Below are 23,412 nucleotides of genomic sequence, written 5' to 3'. Positions count from 1 at the left end.
CTTTCCTTATAACGAACAACGTATATAACGAATTAATATTAGTGGTCCCTTTGAGTTCGTTATATCCTTAGTTTAGAAAATCTAAATAGGATTAAGTCACAATATGCCCATCAAATGTTTTCAGTTGTCTTATTCTGAGAAGGTCAGTTTGGGTCAAGACTTCATGAAATTCTCTACAATCAGCCTTTTAAGCACATTTAAGCCTACTGTCTACAGGGGTAGATTTAACAACAAATTTGTATGTAGCCAGCAGGGCTTGCTCCTTTCAAAAGTTACTGGCCCTTCTCCAAATTTACTGGCCCCAAACTACATGTTGGAGGCAACGACTGAGTTACCCAGGGGGCTCCAGAATTTGAGAACTCCTCATCCCTAAAACATCATTTCCTACACTCTGAGATTAAATCCATTCGTCTCATTTCGCGGCGATTTTATTATCAAATAAAGATGTTGTACAGAACATTACAAAACGGCTGCCAGTTGTGTCATTCTATCGAGATGATCTTTAAGTAAACCATTCACACGACCTCATTCCTACAAAATATTTTCTCATTGAACTTACAACATTCACGAGCAGTGTCCAATAAAAAAAATTAAACATATGCAGAGAAGGTGGAAATTTTGACAAGCCAGACAGGCAATCTACTTAATGTTTCAGCAATCCTTTTGTAAATTTTATTGGCCACAGGCCAATGGGCCAGCCGTTAAATTGACCCCTGTTCTCCATATTTATTGATGCTGTTAGTCTAAATTAAAGTGTGCAAGTGTTTAAATTAACAAAGTCTAGTACTCATTCATACGAACATTCCTGGTAACGTCCATTTCTGACAATTTTGCTTATTTCTTAAATTATGCATATCTCATGGGCCACAAAAAGCCTTTATCATTATTTTTCTTTTGGATGAATTACAGATCCCTGGTATATCATTTTTCGAGTATTTATGACAGGCCGCTTATTTTTCTTGTTTTCAAAGCTTGTAAGAAAAGCAGGAGTAAAAATAAATGTGTTTGGATTGTACTGGATTGTAGCAATACTCACCTCCCATAATATCGGAGCTCTTCTTGCCATGTTCGTACGTAGCTCTGGGCTGTATTCCGTACGGAATTGAGGTAAAGTTGTCTGATATTTTCACGACTTGACCCTCACTGTTTGAAGATGACAAACTCAAGTGTGACACAGACGAATCTTTTCTTTCTAAATTCCTAGAAATTGACTCCTTTATTTCTTCAAAGACCTCATCAACATCCTGATGTCTGTCCATTTCTGTGTCAACATCATAATCGCTTTCCTCATCAGCGTCATACTTTTCCATTGACAGCTCATCGATAAAGGCAAGGACTGATTGGTCATCGACCTCTTGGTCATTGACTTCTTCAGCTTCATTGATTGAATTGTTGCTGGCGTCGAGTCTGGAGGTCAGTTTCAACATGCCGGCCAGCGCCGTGGGGTCATACTGGTCAGGGTTGTTGGTGACACATTCAGGCACTGACCCAGGCATAGTTGGAGGATCCTTGTCCTGGGGGGTCTCCACAGAAACAGACATATTGTTTATCTGACTTTGTTAACTGTTGTTTTACTGTTTGTTCCACATTTTTCTTTTAAATGACTGGGTACTTTGTCCAATGAAATCATCTATAAAAGTAAAAAAAAAAAAATTATATTCACAGTTGTAATTATGTGTAAAGATTTAGGGTGCACGGTATTACCGGTATGTCAGTAAATTGAGGTTCATTCTTTACTCGATACGTATCACAATATGATTTGTTTTTCATGCTCAGTATATCGGGTGAGTTGAAATAGAGACTTTTATCATGTGTTTCATGTAATACACTTGCCAAATAGCTTCACTGCCACAGGGCAGTTGGGTAGCCTAGTGGTTAAAGCGTTCGCTCGTCACGCCGAAGACCCGGGTTCGATTCCCGACATAGGTACAATGTGTAAAGCCCATTTCTGGTGTCCCCCGCCGTGATATTGCTGGAATATTGCTAAAAGCGGCATAAAACCATACTCACTCACTCACTCACTTCACTGCCACTGAGCGTGCATCAAGGGCCCCAAGATGGCTGCATATTTATCAAATGAGTACATATTTCCTTGTACCAGCATCCCTTTTTGTTCTATTTCTGAACTTCCATCCATACACTGATGTTTCAGATGTTTCGGAATTCAAAATTTAGAATTATACAATATATCGTGATACGTATCGCAAGGAAGAGCTGAACCTTTTTTTTTCACAATATATTTTAATAAACAATATTTTTTGTAGTTTTTTCTGGTACCAATTTTATTTTTCAAAAGCATCACTGGGCCCACGCCAACATTTCTGATACTACAAATTAAAAAAATAATTAAAAAATGAAAATAAAATTCTGATACTACAAATAAAAAAATACACCCACATTGACGTCTTACAGATAGATATATTACTTACTAACTGTTTGATTAGCATTTTAGTAGTTGGCGAGTAAGTTAGAAAACATACAACTTTATGAATAACAACTTGTTGCTTATGCATTTAGTGATGTCTCGATGTATATTCTTACACCGTTATCAAGCTGGAGTGATATATTATATGCAATAAACCACGAGTTGTTATCCATAAAGTAGTACATTTTCTTGTCATTCTTTTCATTGTAAAAAATAAGTTAACGATTTACATTACCAAATTTACTATCAAACAAACAGCAAAAAATATTAAAACTCGCATGAACTCTTCGTTCAAACTGTGTGACAAAGAACACCCTGTGCCAGAGCCTAAACACACAAAACTCAGTGTGTTCAAACACTAGAGAAACACTACACATATCTCTGGATATTGATTCCTAGCAACCATCACAAATGAAACCTTATAAAATCAACCTTGTTCATTTCATCTTGGAGATCATGCTTATGTAAAATATGCTGGATTTAAAGGCTTACATCACACAGCCAGACATGTACATTGCATAACTCAGGTCAACCTACACACAGTGTGGCTGATAAGGCTGTTTACAATTCAGTGGCAGTGTTCTTAACTTATCTATCAAATGAATATAACACCTATTACCCATGTATCTGAACCTACAAAACACATGTTAGTTTAGTTTTTCAAACATACGTTTTTTCAGTCTACCTTTTAAATAAGGAATGTGCCAAACCCCATATCCTGAATCCAAAGTTTTGACTCTGAACCTAATTGCTAACCCCTGAATACCCACTACTATTTAACACAAATCTCAAAAGCAAGGGTGCAATTTGAAGTTAAAGTCCTGAAAAAATAAAAAAATAAAAAAATTTAGAGGCTATTTTTATGTAGGCCATTATTCTTTTTTCAAACGTTGAATCCATGTACCGGATGCATTTGCATCCCGCATTACACATAACTGAGTCCTGAACCCCCCATCCATAAACCCCCGAATCAGCCTCATTTAGTGACTGGTCATTTAATATAGTTGGTTGGTTTGGTTGGTTTGATGTTTTACGCCGCACTCAGCAATATTCCAGCTATATGACGGCGGTCTGTAAAATAATCAAGTCTGGACCAGACAATCCAGTGATTAATATCAAGAGCATCGATTGACGCAATTGGGATCGATGACATGCATCAAGTGATCAACCAAGTCAGTGAGTCTGACCACCCGATCCCGTTAGTCGCCTTTTACGACAAGCATAGTCGCCTTTACGGCAAGTATGGGTTGCTGAAGACCTATTCTACCCCGGAATCTTCACAGGTCCATTTAATATAGGGTGGGTGGGCGACCCGGTGGGGGGTTGAGACATAGGACTGTCTCATAGTAGTCACAGGAACAAGAAAGTCTGTACACTGAGCTGATGTTTTATTTGGCTATGGAAGAGTCCTGGACTGCATGTGCCAGGGCCCGGGCATGCGTTCAGTAGGCCGAGGCGCTTTCTGAGCACTTACTTAGCGCTCTCCGCGGATGTTCGGGTGCAATCGGACGATGTGTCAACTGCCGCCGGCAGAGGGCAGGTTTTCAAAATGGAGTAATTTAGCAATATTGATGAACATTGTGTATGTAAAGTTTTATTGTTTAGAATAAAGATACAATAACATTACTGTTAGATAGACGGTCACCGATTAGATAACACAACTTTATTTTATGGCATTATCGTGATATACGTTGGACCAAGCTCTTGTAATCCTACCAACTTGTTTAACATAGGAAAATAAAAATATAGACTGTGATTGTGTTGATTCGCCGCTAATTGCGTACAGCCAAATGTCAGTGACACTTGACACTGAGTGAGATTTCGCTTCAAAGGGGGGCTTCAAAATGCAACTAAAACAATTAGGTTTTCCTGGTTTGAACAAGTGACAAGTCTTCCAATAAATGTTATATCTAATGTGGTGGTATCAAACTTCACCACTGAGTGCTTGTATGTCTTACAAGTTGTTCCATGTCGAAAAGTTAATGTTCACAGGCCCTGCATTTGTCCAAGTCCGCCATCTTTGTGCCTCCTTCTCAGTTTGTGCGGAGGCGCTGGGAAGCGCTCTCAGCGTGCGTTTCGTTCATTTGGAAATATTCGGAGGTGCTCGCTAGCGCTCGCTGGCGCCTCGGCACCAAACAGCTTATTGAATGCATCTCAGGTGCCAGGGCCCAGGATGTACCTCACAGACCACAGTTAAGGTGGGCTTTTCAAGTCAATATTAGGTATGGAAAAAAGTTGGTGACATAATTGATAAATAACAGATCAGTAAAATTTAACCTGCGACATAGTTTCCTGACCCACCCCTAAAATACATGTAACCTTTTTTCATGATACCCTCCCCTCTATTATAATGACCAGTACCTAAATAATTTAAAAAAAAATAATTTTAATTTGAAAAATTACAATTTTCAGTTTGCCATGACATACACCCCTAACTTTACCGATGTGACTTTTTATGATTTATGGATGATAATACTGAAAAAAGTGATTGGGAGGTCAGCAAATTTTTTAAATAAATATATTGTCTAGTACCCTATTTTCGATAGACACCTATTTTCGAACAACCATTATGATATTGGTTGGTCACATTATAGGGAGAGGTGTGACGTCATCAAAGCTGCCGACTTGAGAACGCATGCGTTCGGCCTGTCAACATTGAGTTCATGTGAAGTACTGTACACCTGTCAGAACAGTCCGTCGTTGTTCAGAATTTTGGTGTTTATGTGATGAGTGAGTGAGTGAGTTTGGTTTAATGCCGCTTTTAACAGTATTCCAGTTATATTGCGGCGTGTCAGCTTAATGTGGGAGGAAAGCACGAAGTGATGCAGGTCTCAGACGTTTACCACTTTGGTGAAACCCACGAGCACGGGTATGGTGCTGACAGACCTAAAAACATAATTGGGGCGAACCGAATTCGAACCAACAATCATAGGTTTCTGGCGCGCCCAAGGGACGCAACTCTGCACAGCGAATCGCGGCACCTTAGATGACTCAAGATGTAAAGTTGTCCATTTGCATACAGCAAAGTCTGATGTACCATATTTGACATTATTTGCTAATATATTGGCTAGTGAACAATTCCAATTAGCACCCCTTCTAATTGATCAATGTACACAAGACTTATTTATTCGCGTATAATATGCACTCGTGTGTTATATGCACCATTAATTATGGACAATTTAATAAATTCGGAAAAAATATTTATGTCGGATATAAACATTTCAGGCTGTCAGCATAAACCACAAAATTTATCTTTCAACTTTTTTTTTTACACCAAAATAATATTCTAATAATATTTCTAATTTTGAGACCGCCCTGGGTGCTTATTACATCGAATACAGTATTTCAAGGTCACAGTATTCTTAAATCAGGACAAATTATGAAGTAATGACAAAAATGAATGGGAGCAGAGGATTCTGAAAGAATTTTCAACCCTTGATCATTGCTCCAGATAATATTTTCAGCCATTGAGTATTTACTCACATACTATCATTCACCTTGGGCATATATATTTTTCTGAGTGTATTCAAAACATTTTCACTCTTTGTGGTCCAATCTCACAACAGTGACACGCAGTCAAACACCGTTGTGTCAAAGTTGAAGGGACAAGGGTTAAGAAATACCATTGCCCGACGCCCGTGCCAAGTCAGGTTTAGATGTCGGGCACGTAATATATACGTTTTCTAGCATGCCCGTGGACAAGTGGCACACACAAAATAAACTGATTCAGGTTTCACAAGAATGTAATCATGAGATCATGTAACAATATTTCATTGGCTAATCTTTTGCTAGTGTCCCAGACTGGCAATCTAGATTGCATACAGTTACACCAGTAAACCATTGAGATTAATATACTTCGATGTCAGCAATGAGAACCAGGCTTGTTTCATTGATAAATCGTAGTAACACTTCCATATATGGCACATGCTTCTTGGAAATTGAATGACAATCAGTTGACTACATTTCTTGGAATTTGTAATGTGAGGTAGGTCCAGTGCAGACTTTAGAAGCTTCCTTAGGCCTAGCTTTGATGACATATCACATTTGAATACACCAGTCACCGTCCAGGCTCACGCGCTCTTCATTGCAAAAAACTTTATTGACACATAAGTCAAACTACAACAAATATGACTTTTAATGAGTATAGCATTTATGATATATATATCCATTCCCTGCCAACTAAACAGCCCTGCTAAAGTTTGTTTCAAGGCATCACTAGCGATAATTTGACTGTGGTTGCTGTAAATAACAGTGAGTTGTGCGATCTAATGATCATTTCAAACATGATTTTGCCGAGATGAATGTAAACAAACAGTGAATTAAATTTTGAATAAAATAAATAAAATATGATGCAAAAGTCCAAATATACAATGAACACATTTTTATAACCAGATAGTATAATAATGGGATTAAATTGCGTTCTTCAGTTCGGATTTGTTGACAAGTATTTCATTACCAGCGTTAGAAATTGGCACTAGTCCTGAAGTCCTTACCAAACTGCCCAATAGTAAAGGTATCCTAAGGACTAGTAGAAATTGGCCCATTTTAAAGGTTTTGCTATATGTTATCATTATAAGGACTAGTGGACAAAAACTGTTAGTTTCTAACCCTGATTACCCGCTCACGGTGATCAGCTGATAATGGGGTTTTTTTTAGATGTGAGGAAAACATTGTGTCAGTGTAAAACTTGAGTTTATATGCAAGTACTTTTTGGGAGCTATGCGTTACTGCACGCTATAACCGAGTTGGCGCTATATTGAGCATGTTGAGGGGCGCAATAGCGAAGGAACAAGTGTGTATCTCAGATTCTCAGTTCTGTAGATGTAACATTTTACTGAATTTATTAGCTTGATTTTGGGCAAGTACATTTAAAAATAGAGCAAGTTAGAATGTTGGTCATACTTGCCCTTGGTCAAGTAACATATTTTTTTAAATTTCAACCCCTGAGGGAACTTTGTTAATGCTCCTAATTATCAGAGTTTCGACACAACCGAAAATGATAAATAACGAAGGAATATGCAGAGACCAAGCTTATACTTCGAGATAAACGTAAGTTTGACACATCAAAGTTCGACTGTATGTCAAATTTAAGTTACAATAATCTTTGGGCATTATTCACGGCAGTATTGTTAATGTCTGTGATCCCTGTACACTGGAACGCAATGTTGGTATACTATTTTTTGCAGGTTTGTTTTTAGCAACATAAATATAACAAGAAAGAAGTGAGCAAACCTCACATATCCCCGTTATCCCCGCTGGTCAACAACAAATAGTAAATAGTTTGTTAATTAATGAAATATACCTGTTGCTTTAAGTCAGAGGAACTGCCCTTTCCTTTGTAACCCCATGAGGATGCATTATGTTTGAAATGAACACATGTTTTTGCAAATATATCTCAATCTAGTGTGCCATAATCAATGCTTAGCACAACATACATTCTTGATGTTTCTTAATGTGTCCATGGAAACAGCAAAAAAGTAAAACATTCAGAATCTTCAAACTCGCAAAAGGCACAAGTACTCATTGTGGTAAATGTGTGTAGCAAGTTTGGTGAAGCTAGGGTGCATGGTTTAAAAGTTATGGGCCGTACTAAAGCTCGGACGGAAGGACGGATGGTTGGACGGACGGAACGCTATATACCCCCGATTTAAACAGGGGTATAATTAGCTTATTCCATGCAGATATGCAGCTCGTCTGTAGTTCTAATAATTGAATTTACAAGTAAACTATCAAACTCAAAAATCACACATCAGCAGATGGTAAAAAACAAAATATCAAACAAATGATCACTATTTCAATAGCCAGTATATAATAACACCTACCTCAAACATGGAATGTCTAGAAATGTCAACACTGTGGAGGTCCACACTGATTAATGTCCATCAGAGACCTCTCTAAAACTTACAACACTGTGAAGTGCCCCTCTCAATGTCACCACACAAATCAATGGGCGTTGATGTATGGCTTATCAATAGAAGAAACACGATATTCACAATTGACTGGTTTTGAAAAGACTGTTGAATACAGATAAAGATCCCCACTGGCGACTAAACATGGGCTGGAAATAATACCCCGAGATATTCCCCTAAATACCTGAATTAGCCTGATGGTATGCGAGGACACTATGTACAAACATTGTATTAACTTTGTTTTTTAAGATCACAGAGTAAATAAAGATTACAGACAGGTAAAAACAGAATTAGGATTATGGCGCCATCAAAGACAAACCTTCCAAACACAGCAATTGTCCATGAGCCAGTAGCAACACAAAGAATAACACGCTAAAACATTAATGGTTTACGGAGAAATTATATCAATACATATATTATTGATATTTTTATGGAGGAAAAGATTATTGAGTGTCAACAGCTTTAGGAAGTACTTCCACTTTTTTTTGTATTTGTACTTAGAGCTTTGATTACAAAAGTACTTTTACAAACACGGCCTCCTATGGAGGTGTCCTCAAATCTTTATGTTTAGTATTATATGGAAGTGCTCGAACACTTTCCATCCTGATAAACAAGAACAAATATTGCTATTGTTTTACTTCTTTGATTAGTGAAAGACTGGAGTGAGCGTGTTGGGTTTAACGCCGCAGTATTCCAGTTATATCGCGGCGTGTCAGCTGAATAAGGGAGAAAAGCCAGAAGTGATGCAGGTCTCAGACGTTTACCACTTCGGTGAAATCCACGAGCACGGGTATGGTGCTGGCAAACCTAGAAACATAATCGGGATGAACCGGGATTCGAACCCACAATCATAGGTTTCTGGTGTGCCCAAGGGACACAACTCTGCACAGCACCTTAGACTGTAAGTGAGTTTTCTAATTAATTACCGGTGAGTGAGTGAGTTTGATTTTACGCCGCTTTTAGCAATATTCCAGCAATATCACGGCGGGGGACACCAGAATTTATTAATGGGCTTCACACATTGTACCCATGTCGGGAATCGAACCCGGGTTTTCGGCGTGACGAAGGAACGCTTTAACCACTAGGCTGCCCCACCGCCCGTATTGATTACTGGTATAGGCAGAAATTGAAGTTGGCACTAGTCCCATAGTCCTTAGCAAACTACCCAACAGTTTTGGTACCATAAGGACCACTAGAAATTTGACATTATAAGGACTACTGGACTAAAAATGTTATAGCTTCTATCCCTGATAGGTTATATAATGTAGTATGTGGTGAAAATGTTTTGGAGTAGATTAAAGGCAGGATGAATTTTCTTTTCATAATCGAATAACATACACTATGCTTATTATTTTGGTAAGATGGTGTTACTAACTGATGAGATTTCAATAGCAATGTAATAATGGTATATTTGTCAACAGCATGCAATATTTTTTATTGTAAAAGTGCACCAAGATTACTATATGGTTCGGAAATATGGGGAACAAAATATTATGCTGCTATTGAAAAAGTACATACCTTATACTTCAAACGATTTTTTGGTATTGGTAAATATGCCTCAAATAAAGCAGTTCTTGGTGAAACTGGACACTGCAATATGTTTGTGCATAAAGGAGTTAAATACTGGATAAAGTTACTAAGAATGGAAGAATGCAGATATCCTCTTCAATGTTATAAATTGTTAAAACAGTTGGATGATAACGGTAAACATAACTGGGTGTCTGAAGTAAGAAATCTTTTATAACATGTGTTTTTTCTTTTGTGTGGATTGCAGAGGATATTGGAAACATTCAAGTATTTATGGGAATATTTAAGCAGCGAGTGAAAGATGTATTTGCAAAAAACTGGAACAAAACTGTTTCATCTTCGCATTATCTTAGCAATTATAGTAAACCAGAGCTCCAGATAAGCTGCGTATCTGCGTGAAATACGCATCAGAAATGCAGAAATACGCAGTAAAATGTAATCCAAGCGTATCAAATACGCAACGAACATTACAGATACGCTACAAAAATAAAATTTGTGCGTATCATCAAAATATTGTGAAGTAACCCAGCGTATTCGATTAGCAAATCAGCAACTTATTTTGAAATTATAAACGGGCATCCCGTCAACCTTGCCAAACTCCACGATGACAGTCACATCATGATCATTTGCCATCACACTTTCGTGTGGAAGTATCGTGGAATTTTTAAGTCCTATAAAGCTCTCAAACCTACACGACACCAGTTTGCAGGGACTAGATGAATAGTGTTTTTAAATATTTAACTTAAATACCCACATGTGTAAAAACAAGTGGGTAACAGAAATTTGAATACGCAGATAGAATTACTGATACCCAATGATTTTAAAATGCATGGGTAAAATACCCACAACACCAAAAGCTTATCTGGAGCTCTGGTAAACTAAAGACATCTTCAACAGGAAATGTATTTATCCGTCTTACCAGACAAGTCATTAATAAGATCATTTTGTAAATTTAGAATCTCATAAATCCCATAAATCGAAAGGTATTGATGAAGTTGATAGTGTTTGTACCAATTGTGACAGAGGTGAAGTTGAAGATGTCTTATTTAAGTGTAACAAGTATTCCAAGTTAAGATCTACATATCTCCCCTTCTTGAATAATGACTATAAATCTGAAATGTTAACGAAAATAAATGATCAATATTATCAACTCACAATATATTATCAACTCACAAAAACATGTTATCTTTTCAGTGGCTACTTATATAAAGCATGTTTTTTCTATCAGATTCAAGAAGATGTAATTTCTGTATGTGCACGTGACCTCATATTATGAGTTATACGAATTGCCATGTGGCCATAATACTGAATACACCTGTCTGTCTATCTGAGATTTCAATGACTACATCATGTACATATATCATTTAGCACAGATATTGTAATTTACCATTGCTAAATTGTTTATTTATAAGAATTGACTTCTATGTGTATTTTGCGTTTATCTGTTTATAGAGGTAGAAACATGAAAACTGTGTGCACACTTGACACATATCCATGTATCTTTGTGAGTGGCACACTTTATTTTAGTTTTTTTCTATCACTGTTAAGTTTTGTTCACTGTTACTGATAGCTTAAAAAAGCTTAAATTAAAATATAACAAAAACAACATAACCAGCTGCAGCTGTTCACCAGGGTTTAAAAAAAACATTTTAAAGCCCCACCTACTCTTTTCCTGAAGGGATAGAATAGAAATAGAGGCCTAATCTGAACCACAGAATTAGTTTTAGGCCTTGTAGATGCAGGGACATTGCCAGTAAATGCTTTAAAAACTTATGCTCACATCTGGAGACTGACATTCACTGAAAATAATTAGACAAAGAAAAGTAAATCTATAATTACTAATGGCATTGGTCAAATGTCGAGATTTCAATAAACCATTTATCAAGTTTCTCTTTACATCGTCATGTATTAGGCCTAGGCCTTTTCATGTGACATTATACGTGCGTGACAAAGTGTCTTGTTAAAGTTCTTAATTTTATAACGAACTGTCATTGTAATGCTACCAAATAGGCATCGTTCATATCATGACATGTCAAAAGACTGTCTTCCTTTTTCCGTTTGACAACATATTGTTACAATGTCAACATTCCGAAGTAGACCAGCATTATTCTAAATTCCGCATAATATTCAATGCGGGTCATCTGATCTTACCTTTTCTCTTTATCCCATATCTGTTTTTACTCAATACATTTTCATATTCCGCAATTTCCATGAGGTAACTTTACATCACATGACAGAGCCTGTCAAACACCCCTTTTCACGAAAAAGCGTGCCACTGGTCTGCCATGTTGTTTACAGGTAGCAACGTTATCCTGCCATCTAGCGGCAAGTGCTCGCTTGAGTAGAGTAGCCTGCCCTTTTGAGCGCGAAACACGTTATCATTTTGCAGTCCCGTTTCCATTCTCCGGGTATCCTTGTCACATCGAGTTAGTGCCAAACGCACATATAAATTTTTATTATTTCAATTTTTATTATTTCATACTTTAAAACAGATACAAACTTGTTTTCAGAATAAAATAAGCTGCATTGTTGGTAAATCCAGAGATCCTTTACCGATATATATTCTATGTATATCGTCTCTCTCTCTCTCTCTCTCTCTCTCTCTCTCTCTCTCTCTCTCTCACTCTCAACAAATACGTTGGTCATTAACGTAATTATGACGGTGGTCTGTATGTAAATAATCTTATCTAATCGAGACTGGAGTGAGTGAGTGAGTTGGGTTTAACGCCGCTTTTAACAGTATTCCAGTTATATCACGGCGTGTCAGCTTAATGTGGGAGGAAAGCCCGAAGTGATGCAGGTCTCAGACGTTTACCACTTCGGTGAAACCCACGAGCACGGGTATGGTGCTGACAAACCTAGAAACATAATCGGGGCGAACCGGGACTCGAACCAAGAATCATAGGTTTCTGGTGTGCCCAAGGTACGCAACTCTGCACAGCGAATCACGGCGCCTTAGACAACTGGGCCACCCGTGCCCCCAATCGAGACTGGACCAGACAATCCCAGTGATTGACATTGTGAGCATCAATCCACGCAATTGGGATACAATGACATGCATCAACGAAGTCAGCGAGCCTGACCACCGATCCGGTTAGTCGCCTCTTACGACTGAAGCAAAGTCGCCTTTATCAGCAAACAAGACATATTTTACCCGGATCTTTACGGGTCTTGCCAGCAATGAGAAAATCGAGGAAGTGCAACTGCTCAGTGTAAATGTAAAATGCTCTCATCAGAATGATCAATCTCATTAAAACACATCTTCTCTGAGTCTTCTCTGCACAGAAAGTCGCGTCAGGTGAACCCTTTTCGAACTTTGACGGGCCAATCGAAATTAATTCGAATTAAGGCTGTGTGTATTCTTGGAACAATCATCTTTCTAAATCGATACGGATTTTTCTTAAACGTCTTGAAACGGAATTTTCGATTTTAACAAAAGAAAAGTTAACCAACCCAGAACACATCTATTCCTTCGATATGGTATTCTCATTTGGATGCAGATGTAGCTTCGAAACGACAGGGTGTATTAACTATCCATAACACTGTAACGCCGCAGTCACTTTTATTTACAATCGGAACTGGCTGTATACGTTAGATTTCAATATACAGAAGGCAGATATAGTTCGAAAGTTTCGCTCATTGTATCGATAATTTAGAATCCTCGACGCTGAATGGCCGAAATGTCAGATGTTCACGCAGAATGGTATCGGAGTAAAATATCTTATTTCAATGAGATTTAGTTTAAAATGAACACTATTCAACAGATATGTTCTTTATAATTTATATTAGATGTATACAGGTATTAATTCACGCATTTCTGGTGTTCCTTGCCGTGATATTGCTGGAATATTGCTAAAAACGGCGTAAAACCATACTCACTCACTCATCCCTTGTTGGGATTTTGGACCGTATAAGAGGCGACTGAATCGGGTGGTCAGGCTTGCATGGCGTCTTCACTGACAGCATGTCCTAGTACCCAGACGCTGTGGGGCCAATCACTGGTTTGTCTGGTGCAGACTCAATCACTTTTAGGCCGCTGTCGCGCATATGGAAAAAGGGGCGGTCGGGTAGCCTCGTGGTTAAAGCTTTCGCTCGTCACGCCGAAGACCCGGGTTCGATTCCCGACATGGGTACAATGTGTGAAGCCCATTTCTGGTGCTAAAAGCGGCGTAAAAGCATCCTCCATCACAATATTTTGGCCAAAATCTCGCGTTCTCGCATTCTCGCATTTTGGCATATTTAGCTCGTTTCCAAAGGTCGAGATCGCGAGAATGTCGCTTACAGTACTCGGTTGGTTGGTTGGTTGGTTTGTTGTTTAACGTCACACTCAGCAATATTCCAGCTATATGACGGCGGTCTGTAAATAATCGAGTCTGGACCAGACAATTCAGTGATTAATATCATGAGCATCGATCCACGCAATTGGGATCGATGACATGAATCAACCAAGTCAGCGAGCCTGACCACCAGACAGCTGATGGTAGAGTTGAACAACGGACAATGACAACGGCGATTCTTTGGAAGCGTCTATAAAATATTTCAGTTGCGTTCTTTTAGAGGAGGTTACTCTTCTAACCCTTAAAGTTCAAGAGATTTTTCGTTCTTTTTTAATTCGCAAAGAACATTAAACAATCAGAAGATGGTAGGATATGAGACCTACCTATGTAACACACCGAAGAGTTACTTTAGACGTTGTATAATACCTTTATTACCGAAACATAAAACATACGTCCCAGACGTTTTTTATTACAATGAGGGGCGGTCGGGTAGCCTAGTGGTTAAAGCGTTAGCTCGTCACGCCGAAGACCCGAGTTCGATTCCCGACATGGGTACAATGTGTGAAGCCCATTTCTGGTGTCCCCAGCCGTGATATTGCTGGAATATTGCTAAAAGCGGCGTAAAACCATACTCACTCACTCACTTTTTTACAATGAAATTTATTACATACAATTTAGGCTGACTGTGGCATGTGTATAGTTACAAACTCGTTTCATATATAATATATATCATGCAAAAGATAACAATTGTTCAAATTGACAAATAAATAAATAACACTAAAGGAGTAGTGCATAGAAAGTCCAAGTACACAACTGGTATATTTATCAGGCTTTAATTAGTTTAAAATTCTGAATTCCACCCTTCAATAATTAATCCCACGAGCCATTGTTGAACCTAATGAATCTGGAATCGGTGAATTCTTCCCTCAAGAAAGACATTCTCTTCTTCCCCCCGTGTCCCTCCCCGTTGTCAACATCCCGTAACTTCCTCTTGGCCGTGTGGCACGTCTGCAATACGTAATGTTCGTATCGGCGTTCTTCTGGAGATACATAGTCGGTATAGAGTAGCTCGCCGCCCACATTGTAGACCTCCGTCACCTTCCGGTTGTCACTGTTGCATCCTGGGAGTGTGTACTCATTTACAAGCCGGTGTTCTCTCATGTTGCCCATGTCCAAATCAGACATCTCTGATGATGACACGCCCAGAATCTGAGAGAGCTGCTGCCGATTGAAATTATTACAAACGTGACTTGTTGACGGCGGGTTATCATCAACGCGAGAACCAGTGGGAACAGGTTGTGCGATCTGCGAGTTCTGATTCGCTGAACGTAATTCCGACTGATTTCGATTGGATGAGGATGAACCAGTTTGGTCCTGTTTCATTGACATGAAATTCCTATTGTTCGGACTTGTGGACTTTGGGCTAACCGGATCCGGACTTGGACTTGTTGACTGTGGCCCTCTGTGGTTATTGCGTATGGGAGGAGAGGCAGCTTCTCCATTGCCATTTTGAAGCTTCATCCAATCGCGTGTGGTTGTAATGCTGGAGAGACATCTCCTGGGATTCTTGTCCCGCAGGCTGACAGTGGCAATCTGCCTGACGGTGTCTTCAATCAGTGTGTTCACACTTCCTTCAACAGAAGGGACGTGGGTGTGGATGTACTCCTGCAGTGCATCCCGCATCCTGGTCTCCGACTGCATCTTGGCCAACCGCGAAGCCAGGCCCCTAACATCCAGTGCATCCCCGCCGTCCATCAACGACCGCACTTGACCCTTCACAGGAGAAGACCGGGGATTCTGTGGGACTGCGTCCAATGGATGAAACACTTGGCATGTCTTCAGCATATTACTAATCGGAGTCAGATTATTCGTCTGTGCTGAATACACAATACATCTGTTAATATCGTTGATGCTGTTTGGAACAGATGCTTGAAGACCTTTAGTCATGGGCATGTTTGGTGTTGCTTGTTTAGAATGGGATTCATTAATTAATCCATTTCCTGATTTAAGTTCACTGTTGTCGTATTTTCGTAAACCTGGTGTTCCGCTACTGGGGTCATCACCTCGTGTAATATATGAAGCGGGAGTGTCAGACATCTGCCAGTCATTTTGATTCTTTTCACCGACACCAGGAACACTTCCAAAACTGCTTGTATAGCCTGACCCGTTGGCCGGTGTCTTTATTGGTCGACAGGGATGGCTTAGCTGGTGTCCGGCCGGCTGGGGGAAGTGCGGATTGGTTGTTGTGTTGTAAAATGGTGGGGATAATTCTTGATTGTCTCTCCATGATTCCGTTGAGATGCGCGGAGCTCCAATGGCGTGTCCTTTTATCTCTTCTGACTGAAAATAGCGACATGTGTTAAAGTTACTGACTTAATATTGGAAATAATGAGTGAGTTGGGTTTAACGCCGCTTTTAACAGTATTCCAGTTATATCACGGCGTGTCAGCTTTAATGTTGGAGGAAAGCCCGAAGTGGTGCAGGTCTTAGACGTTTACCACTTTGGTGAAACCCACGAGCACGGGTATTACCACTTCGGTGGAACCCACGAGCACGGGTATGGTGCTGACAAACCTAGAAACATAATCGGGGCGAACCGGGTTTCGAACCCACAATCATAGGTTTCTGGTGTGCCCAAGGGACGCAACTCTGTACAGCGAAACGCGGCGCCTTAGACGACTGGGCCACCCGTGTCCCCTAATATTGGAAATAATAATTGACTTGAAGATGACTGCTGACAAGGCATACTACACATTTGCAAAACGAGTTGTAAGTACCAGATTATTTTCAAGCGCTAACTAACCAGAATTATATATACAAGACAGCAGAACCAGTGTCACACAGAATTTGCAGGACAACTTTCAAAATTCACGAATTTTCCACATCGTTAAATCTGATCACTATATTAAAACCCAATTAAGCAGACTTGTTTTTTATTTCGCGTGCAAGTTTGGGTCGCCTCAATTTTGTCATTAGATGCCCCAGCCCTTTTTTTTTCTTACACCTGACAGCATGATCACATGACAAAATAAAGAAGCAAAACGCTGAGTAAAAAGGGAAGATCTTTCGAATTTAACTTTTACTATGAGTAAATCTGAGACTCAACATGACCCAACCCAACTTTTTCTTCATGCCCAAAGAAAACTAGCCCTGCTTATGCTCAAACGTCAGAAAAACCTGGTTCCTGCAATTTTGGACAAAATGTTGTTTTTAGTTACCTGCTGAATACATTTAGTGTTACTACATGTCCAAAACATTCAAATATTGAAATATATTCCTTTATCAAATTCTCATTCATAGGATCATGTCTATCAGATAACTATCATATAACAATTTCCGGGTAGACTGCAGTGTTTGGGTCCCTTAACCGGAGGGAACGTTAATACGTTTTTACGGAAGATGTCGAATGAATTTCTAAAAGCTTGTTTGCTAAACTTATGCAGATCATGTGATGCAGATGTCCTTTAGTGGGTCCCTGGGTCCCAATACACACCTGGAACTGGAGTTTTCTCGAAGCAAGGCTGCATCTGGTAGATAAACTGTTTCCACTTGCCTCGAGGTTCGGTGTAGCACTTGGTTTGTTCTCCCCTCTCAAGATGGCCGACTCCTTCCAGTGACACCCTGGGGTGCCTGCAGACATCACATAATCGAAACTATCAGAAATTGCAGCGATAGAAATTAACTGTTTTAATCAACTTGTCCTTATAATGATCACATATATCAAAACCCTTAATAATGGCAAATTTCTACTAGTCCTTATGATACCTTACCTATGAGCAGTTTGGCAAGGACAAGAGGACTTGTGCCAATTTCTGACGCCGAATTGAGGATTAACTATCAATGTCACTAATATTTCTCACTTACTAAAAAAATGAATAAAGACAGACTCTAACACTCAGGCGTATAATACCTCTTTGCAAAATATCTGACTGACACCATGATTAGGCCTATTAGCCATAGGGCATCGAACAATGATTACATTTATTTTCATATTAATTATCAATAATTTATTAATATTTTAAAGTATGAACGGAAAATAGGAAGACAACAGACTAATATGAATATGCATTGCACATACTATAAGCTTATGTTGATCAGTAAGTTTATCTGCCCTATCGTTTAAATAAAAACACACCTGATCGAGTAGCTAGAAAACGTCTGAGCTATTTTCAAATCTTGTCATAAATGGATAATGGATTTTAACAGAATTGTTATTACTGAATGTACAGGACAGTGTCCAAACTTAAACCGACATATTATTGAAAACATGGAATGCAAGTCCCACCTGGCGTCGAGTTACTCATATTTTGCAGTTCATATTACTCTATTTCCGAACATCATTATGAGAAAAAGACGTTGTGGCGGAAGTCATGCAACGGCGCCACCAAGCTCCTCACAGCGATAGAACGTTACCGAGAGTGTAACGAAGGTGTCACGCGCTGGGAAGGAGCTTGCGCCACCGGCGAAGGGAGATAACTCTTAGTGAATGATGACGTCACGGTGTTTGAGCGGTTGCGCCGTAACACAATAGTTATGACGTACATATTTCCTTTCGTCATAAACGAGATCGCCGGAACGACAACCGCAGTGGAAATAGATCCAACTGGGTTTTTAATATGAAGCTTTCAAAACTAGTCTTGGCGATATTGGCCACGCTCAGTTGTATGCTCGTGGCATTCCTCCTCTTTCTTCAAGGTAGGATGTCTGCAAACTATATTTTCATCACATCAACCTAGCTGTTAGGGCTAGGACGGGTAACTCGGGTACTCGGGTCGGGTGGGTACTGAGTAGGACCCGGGAACCGACAGGACTACCCGGACCCGTGATTAATCACGTTACATATTGTTTAATGACAAAAATTATCTAGAACTCTATGGTTACACTATAAGTGACTAATATTTGCGTTCCTTCTCACTTCACATGCTTGAATAAAGATAAAACTTTAGTCAACTTCAGTTTATGCATGACCAGATCGTTTTATACGAGTATCTAAATACATTTTGCCAGGGCTTCGGTCATACAATTGCCAGTCGGACATTTGGCCCTATCTCTGGAGACCTACAGCGGGTACCCGGGTTGTAAATTTGGACTCGTCCCAGCCCTACTAGCTGTCCTATCACGTTAACGCTTAACTATTTGGCCATCCAATCGCCCAAAATATTTATAAGACAAAACAAACCAATAATAGCGAACACGCACGCACGCACGCACGCACGCACGCACGCACGCACGCACGCACGCACGCACGCACACACACACACATACTCTCTCTCATTCTCTCTCTCTCTCTCTCTCTCTCTCTCTCTCTCTCTCTCTCTCTCTCTCGTACGATAGCCATTTTCCCTTCTTTTTAACATATGGTATGTACACAGGCATGATTTTCCCTTACATACTTTCTTGCCATTTTAAAAATAATTTTTGTATCATAAGTCAAATGTGCAATAACTTATAACCTAAAGCAATGGGATTTCATGAATACTGTTGGGGCGGTCGGGTAGCCTAGTGGTTAAAGCTTTCGCTCGTCACGCCGATTGCCCGGGTTCGATTTCCGACAAGGGTACAATGTGTGAAACCCATTTCTGGTGTCCCCCGCCGTGATATTGCTGAAGTATTGCTGAAAGCGGTGTAAAACCATACTCATTCATTCATTCGTACATGGATAATTGAAAAATGTATCAAAAAACAAATGGTGGGCTTTGTTCAGAAATACTGAGAACAGTGGTCCAAACTATACCCCGTCCCTCCAGAGCCCCAGTCTCCCCAAAGAAACTTTGTTGTTCTTCGACTGACGCACTCTTTTGGTGAGTGAGTGAGTGAGTGAGTATGGTTTTACGCCGCTTTTAGCAATATTGTAGCAATATCACGGCGGGGGATACCAGAAATGGGCTTCACGCATTGTACCCATGTCGGGAATCGAACCCGGGTCTTAGGTGTGACGAGCTAACGATTTAACCACTAGGCTACCCGACCGCCCGGCCCGCACACTTTTGGATATCTATGTTTAACAGGATACATTAAAACAATTTGGTTTTTTTCCTACCATATATGTCTTGTACACCTTAAATTTGAAAAAAATAAATCTACCCTCATTTAGCATCCATTCTTCAACCATGCACGGTATTGTATTATCACCATTATAGGGCAAAAACTAGAAAGAGTCAATAAAATAACCATTTTTATTATTTCAGGAATCAGAGCTGATGCCAACAGTGGTAACACAGACGGAGTTTCCAATGATAAGGTGTTACGAAGGGAGAAACGGTTCTGGCTTTATGATAAGTTCAAAAACAAAAAGATGTTTCAGAAGTACACAGATGACAGTCTATCCTCAGAAACCGAGAAGCTGTGGGTAAAATTCATTAAGAGGATGCATTACGACTTCGCGAGGACCGAAGGTGATAGTGTGGAGTTTCCCTGTAAAAACGAAATCTCACAGAAAATAGCTTCAGAGTACCCCAAATCTATATACCAATGGTCAGTCAACGAATACCCTATTGTCATGGATGCATCCCGGATGTTTTTATTCAAAGGGACATTTTCAATCAGGGATTTAAACTCTGAAGACACCGGTGTGTATGTATGCTTAATGGAATACACCAAGAAGAATTTTAAAACGGTTGGGGTGTATGCTTTGACAGTGAAGACAGAAAAGCCCTCAAAAAGTGTCCGTGAAACAGAGACGCTGGAGCTCACCTGCCACAGTAATGTTTTGTCACAGATGTACCCTGAAACAAACGTAAAGTGGTTTTTGAATGACACAGAATATAAACCAGCCATAAAAACAAACACAAGCGAGAAAGTTATTGTTAAAAAGATACGAAGAAGTTCGGCAGGAAATTGGACATGCGCAGTGACAGACCCGGTAACAAAACGAACGTGGCATACAGCGTGGTACAACGTTGCCGTAACTCCACCTCCGCCGTTGTATGAACGGTTGTACAACATTATGCTGGAGTACAAGTTGTACACGGGTCTGGTCGTGGCTGGGGTTGTGCTATTTGCGGGTTTGGTACTAGGTGTGTGTATATACACTGCCTACAAGACGAAGGGTAGGAATAATGAGACCTTTGGGAAGATGAAAGATAAAATTATGTCCATGCAAACGAACGATATGTTTGGGCTGAATAATTTCAAAGTTGATTTGTTGTCCGAAACTTCCGATGAGGAACCTGATTCAGCAAGTGTCGGAACCCCTTCGTCTTTTTCTTCTGATTCTTGTGAATCGAAAGGTTCAAGCTCTAAGTTTATTTCAAAAGCGAAGACTGTTTCTTGGAGTAGTGAGTGAGAGAGTAGTAAGTCAAAATGTAACGTCGCATCGGCATTTCAGCCATATAGCGACGAGACCAAGTTAATATATTCACAAATTCTTGGGGGCGGTCGGGAAGCCTAGTGGTTAAAGCGTTCGCTCGTCACGCCGAAGATCCGGGTTCGATTCCCGACATGGGTACAATGTGTGAAGCCCACTTCTGGTGTCCCCCGTCGTGATATTGCTGGAATATTGCTAAAAGCGGCGTAAAACCATACTCACTCACTCACTCACTCACTCACTCACTCACTCTCACTCACAAGTTCTTGAAGTAAAGACCTTATTTGTATGTATATTTAGTGACATGGCGTATTATTAAACGATTGTGTTCAGGATATGTTATGTAGTTTTAATCATACATTTATGAAAAAAAACGTTTCCCAAACATTGGTAGAGAGTGAGTGCATTTGGTTTAACGCCGATCTGAGTTTTTTTATTTCAGTCACATCATGGAGGTCACCTTGATCTTGTTTACTGACATAAGTTTTAGATTATAGATCTTTTTTCCCGTTGAAACACATGATCATGGGCATGAGGCTGACAGAAATAAGTGAACATCATAATCATGAAGAATTTGGGATTCGAACCCAACACCAGCGAATCGTGCCACGGCAAAGGGAAGCAACTCCGTTTAGCACTGGACTACAGATATGGTATTATTGTGTAATCAAATAATTTGGTATAATTACAATCCTCTCACGAAACAACTTAGAGTAGGACACGTTTGATATTAGGATCACTCTAATTCATAACCATATATGTTAATGTGAAACAAGAATATCATCAAATGTTTTATCTACCTTTAAAGTTCACCTATATTGTGCCTGACTTTCTACAATCTTAGACTTACTCGGTCTCGTTTCCTCGTCTCCAGTTCATACATGGGATTGTCTGATTGTAGCACGATTAAGTCGTGATCCTCATGTTTCGTGAAGTATTAGTCTGTCATACAGACCCTGAAACAAATGCGAGTATATCCAATACAGCCCATGCAAGTCTATAATATTTGGCAGGTCTAGATTACTGCAGTATCTGAAAAGGAAGAAAGTTTCTTGGCTCCTTTTAATTATATTTTATAACTATAACTATAACTATAACTGTTCATTTTCTGTAAAATATGTTCATTTCAAAGACAAGATCTGAGTATAGTGAAGTATATGTAACATACAATATGGTCTCTGAAGTGAGTGAGTGAGTGAGAATGGTTTTACGCCGCTTTTAGCAATATTCCAGCAATATCACGGCGGGGGACACCAGAAATGGGCTTCACACATTGTGCCCATGTCGTGAATCGAACCCGGGTCTTCGGCGTGACGAGCGAACGCTTAAACCACTAGGCTACCCGACCGCCCCTCTTTGCTCTACGAATGGTGGGTGAGATGAAATGGGGTTTAACGACGCGTCCAAGATTATTGCGCTTATATAGCGACGTGCATGTACGTGTGGGTGGGTGTGGTTGCTTGTACTAGTCCGGACTGATGCCGATTTATAGTGCTAGCTCACTGAGATACCATGCCGCAGTTTAACATGAATACCCCACTCAGACACAGTATACTGACTCCGAGCCGACCAGTCCTTGTTTTAGCCCTTTAATACCAAGCGCCAGACAGGGTAACAACAAGTACCATCTTTTAACGTCTTTTGGTATGACGCGGTCGGGGATCGAACCCCGGTCCTTCCGCTCTGCGGGCGGACGCTCTACCACTAGACCACGGAGGCGGTCGCTTTACGAGTAGAGGGTATATATCATAATGAATCAGTGTATGAAACACTGGATTATCGAGAATGTTCAGTGTATGAGTGGGCGATTATCAGCTTATACCATTGAATTGTGTACCTATAGTATAAACATGACACATATTTCCAACAATTGCTGCTCATATAGCGACTAAATTAATAATCTTTTCATTCAAAACCATGGGTACACCTTACAACTGACTGTCACACGTATAAAATGGCATCTTCCTA

At 39.8% G+C, this 23,412-nt stretch overlaps 3 protein-coding genes across 5 annotated transcripts in view; 1 reads left to right on the top strand and 2 right to left on the bottom strand.

Annotated features, from left to right (window-relative positions):
• The window catches only part of LOC124133882, a 107,654-nt gene extending 95,486 nt beyond the window's left edge, over positions 1 to 12,168 (bottom strand). For all 3 annotated transcript variants that reach the window (XM_048397153.1, XM_048397154.1, XM_048397155.1), the window contains exons 1-2: positions 12,013 to 12,168; positions 1,037 to 1,630 (exon numbers count right to left, since the gene is read on the bottom strand). In XM_048397153.1, coding sequence (XP_048253110.1) covers positions 1,037 to 1,541 — 505 coding nt within the window. In that variant the 5' untranslated portion in view covers positions 1,542 to 1,630; positions 12,013 to 12,168. The remainder of the gene's footprint in view (positions 1 to 1,036; positions 1,631 to 12,012) is intronic.
• Positions 12,169 to 14,545: 2,377 nt separating this feature from the next.
• LOC124133856 lies at positions 14,546 to 18,561 on the bottom strand. The gene is made up of 3 exons (XM_046498439.2): positions 18,424 to 18,561; positions 17,632 to 17,768; positions 14,546 to 16,478 (listed from the first exon to the last, which is right to left on the bottom strand). The coding sequence occupies exons 1-3, from the start codon at positions 18,440 to 18,442 to the stop codon at positions 15,009 to 15,011; spliced, it is 1,626 nt and encodes a 541-aa protein (XP_046354395.2). The 5' UTR covers positions 18,443 to 18,561; the 3' UTR covers positions 14,546 to 15,008.
• Positions 18,562 to 18,678: 117 nt separating this feature from the next.
• LOC124133898 (carcinoembryonic antigen-related cell adhesion molecule 1-like) lies at positions 18,679 to 21,522 on the top strand. Its single transcript, XM_046498483.2, has 2 exons — positions 18,679 to 18,833; positions 20,327 to 21,522. Exons 1-2 carry the CDS (start codon positions 18,755 to 18,757, stop codon positions 21,421 to 21,423), a joined length of 1,176 nt encoding a protein of 391 aa, XP_046354439.2. The 5' UTR covers positions 18,679 to 18,754; the 3' UTR covers positions 21,424 to 21,522.
• Positions 21,523 to 23,412: the final 1,890 nt, after the last annotated feature.

The sequence above is a fragment of the Haliotis rufescens genome, unplaced genomic scaffold, assembly GCF_023055435.1.
Source record: "Haliotis rufescens isolate VD_foot unplaced genomic scaffold, xgHalRufe1.0.p SCAF_16, whole genome shotgun sequence".
NCBI classification, from domain to species: domain Eukaryota; kingdom Metazoa; phylum Mollusca; class Gastropoda; order Lepetellida; family Haliotidae; genus Haliotis; species Haliotis rufescens.
Note: the sequence above shows the minus strand (reverse complement) of the source record. Positions and strands in the feature narration are given on the sequence as shown.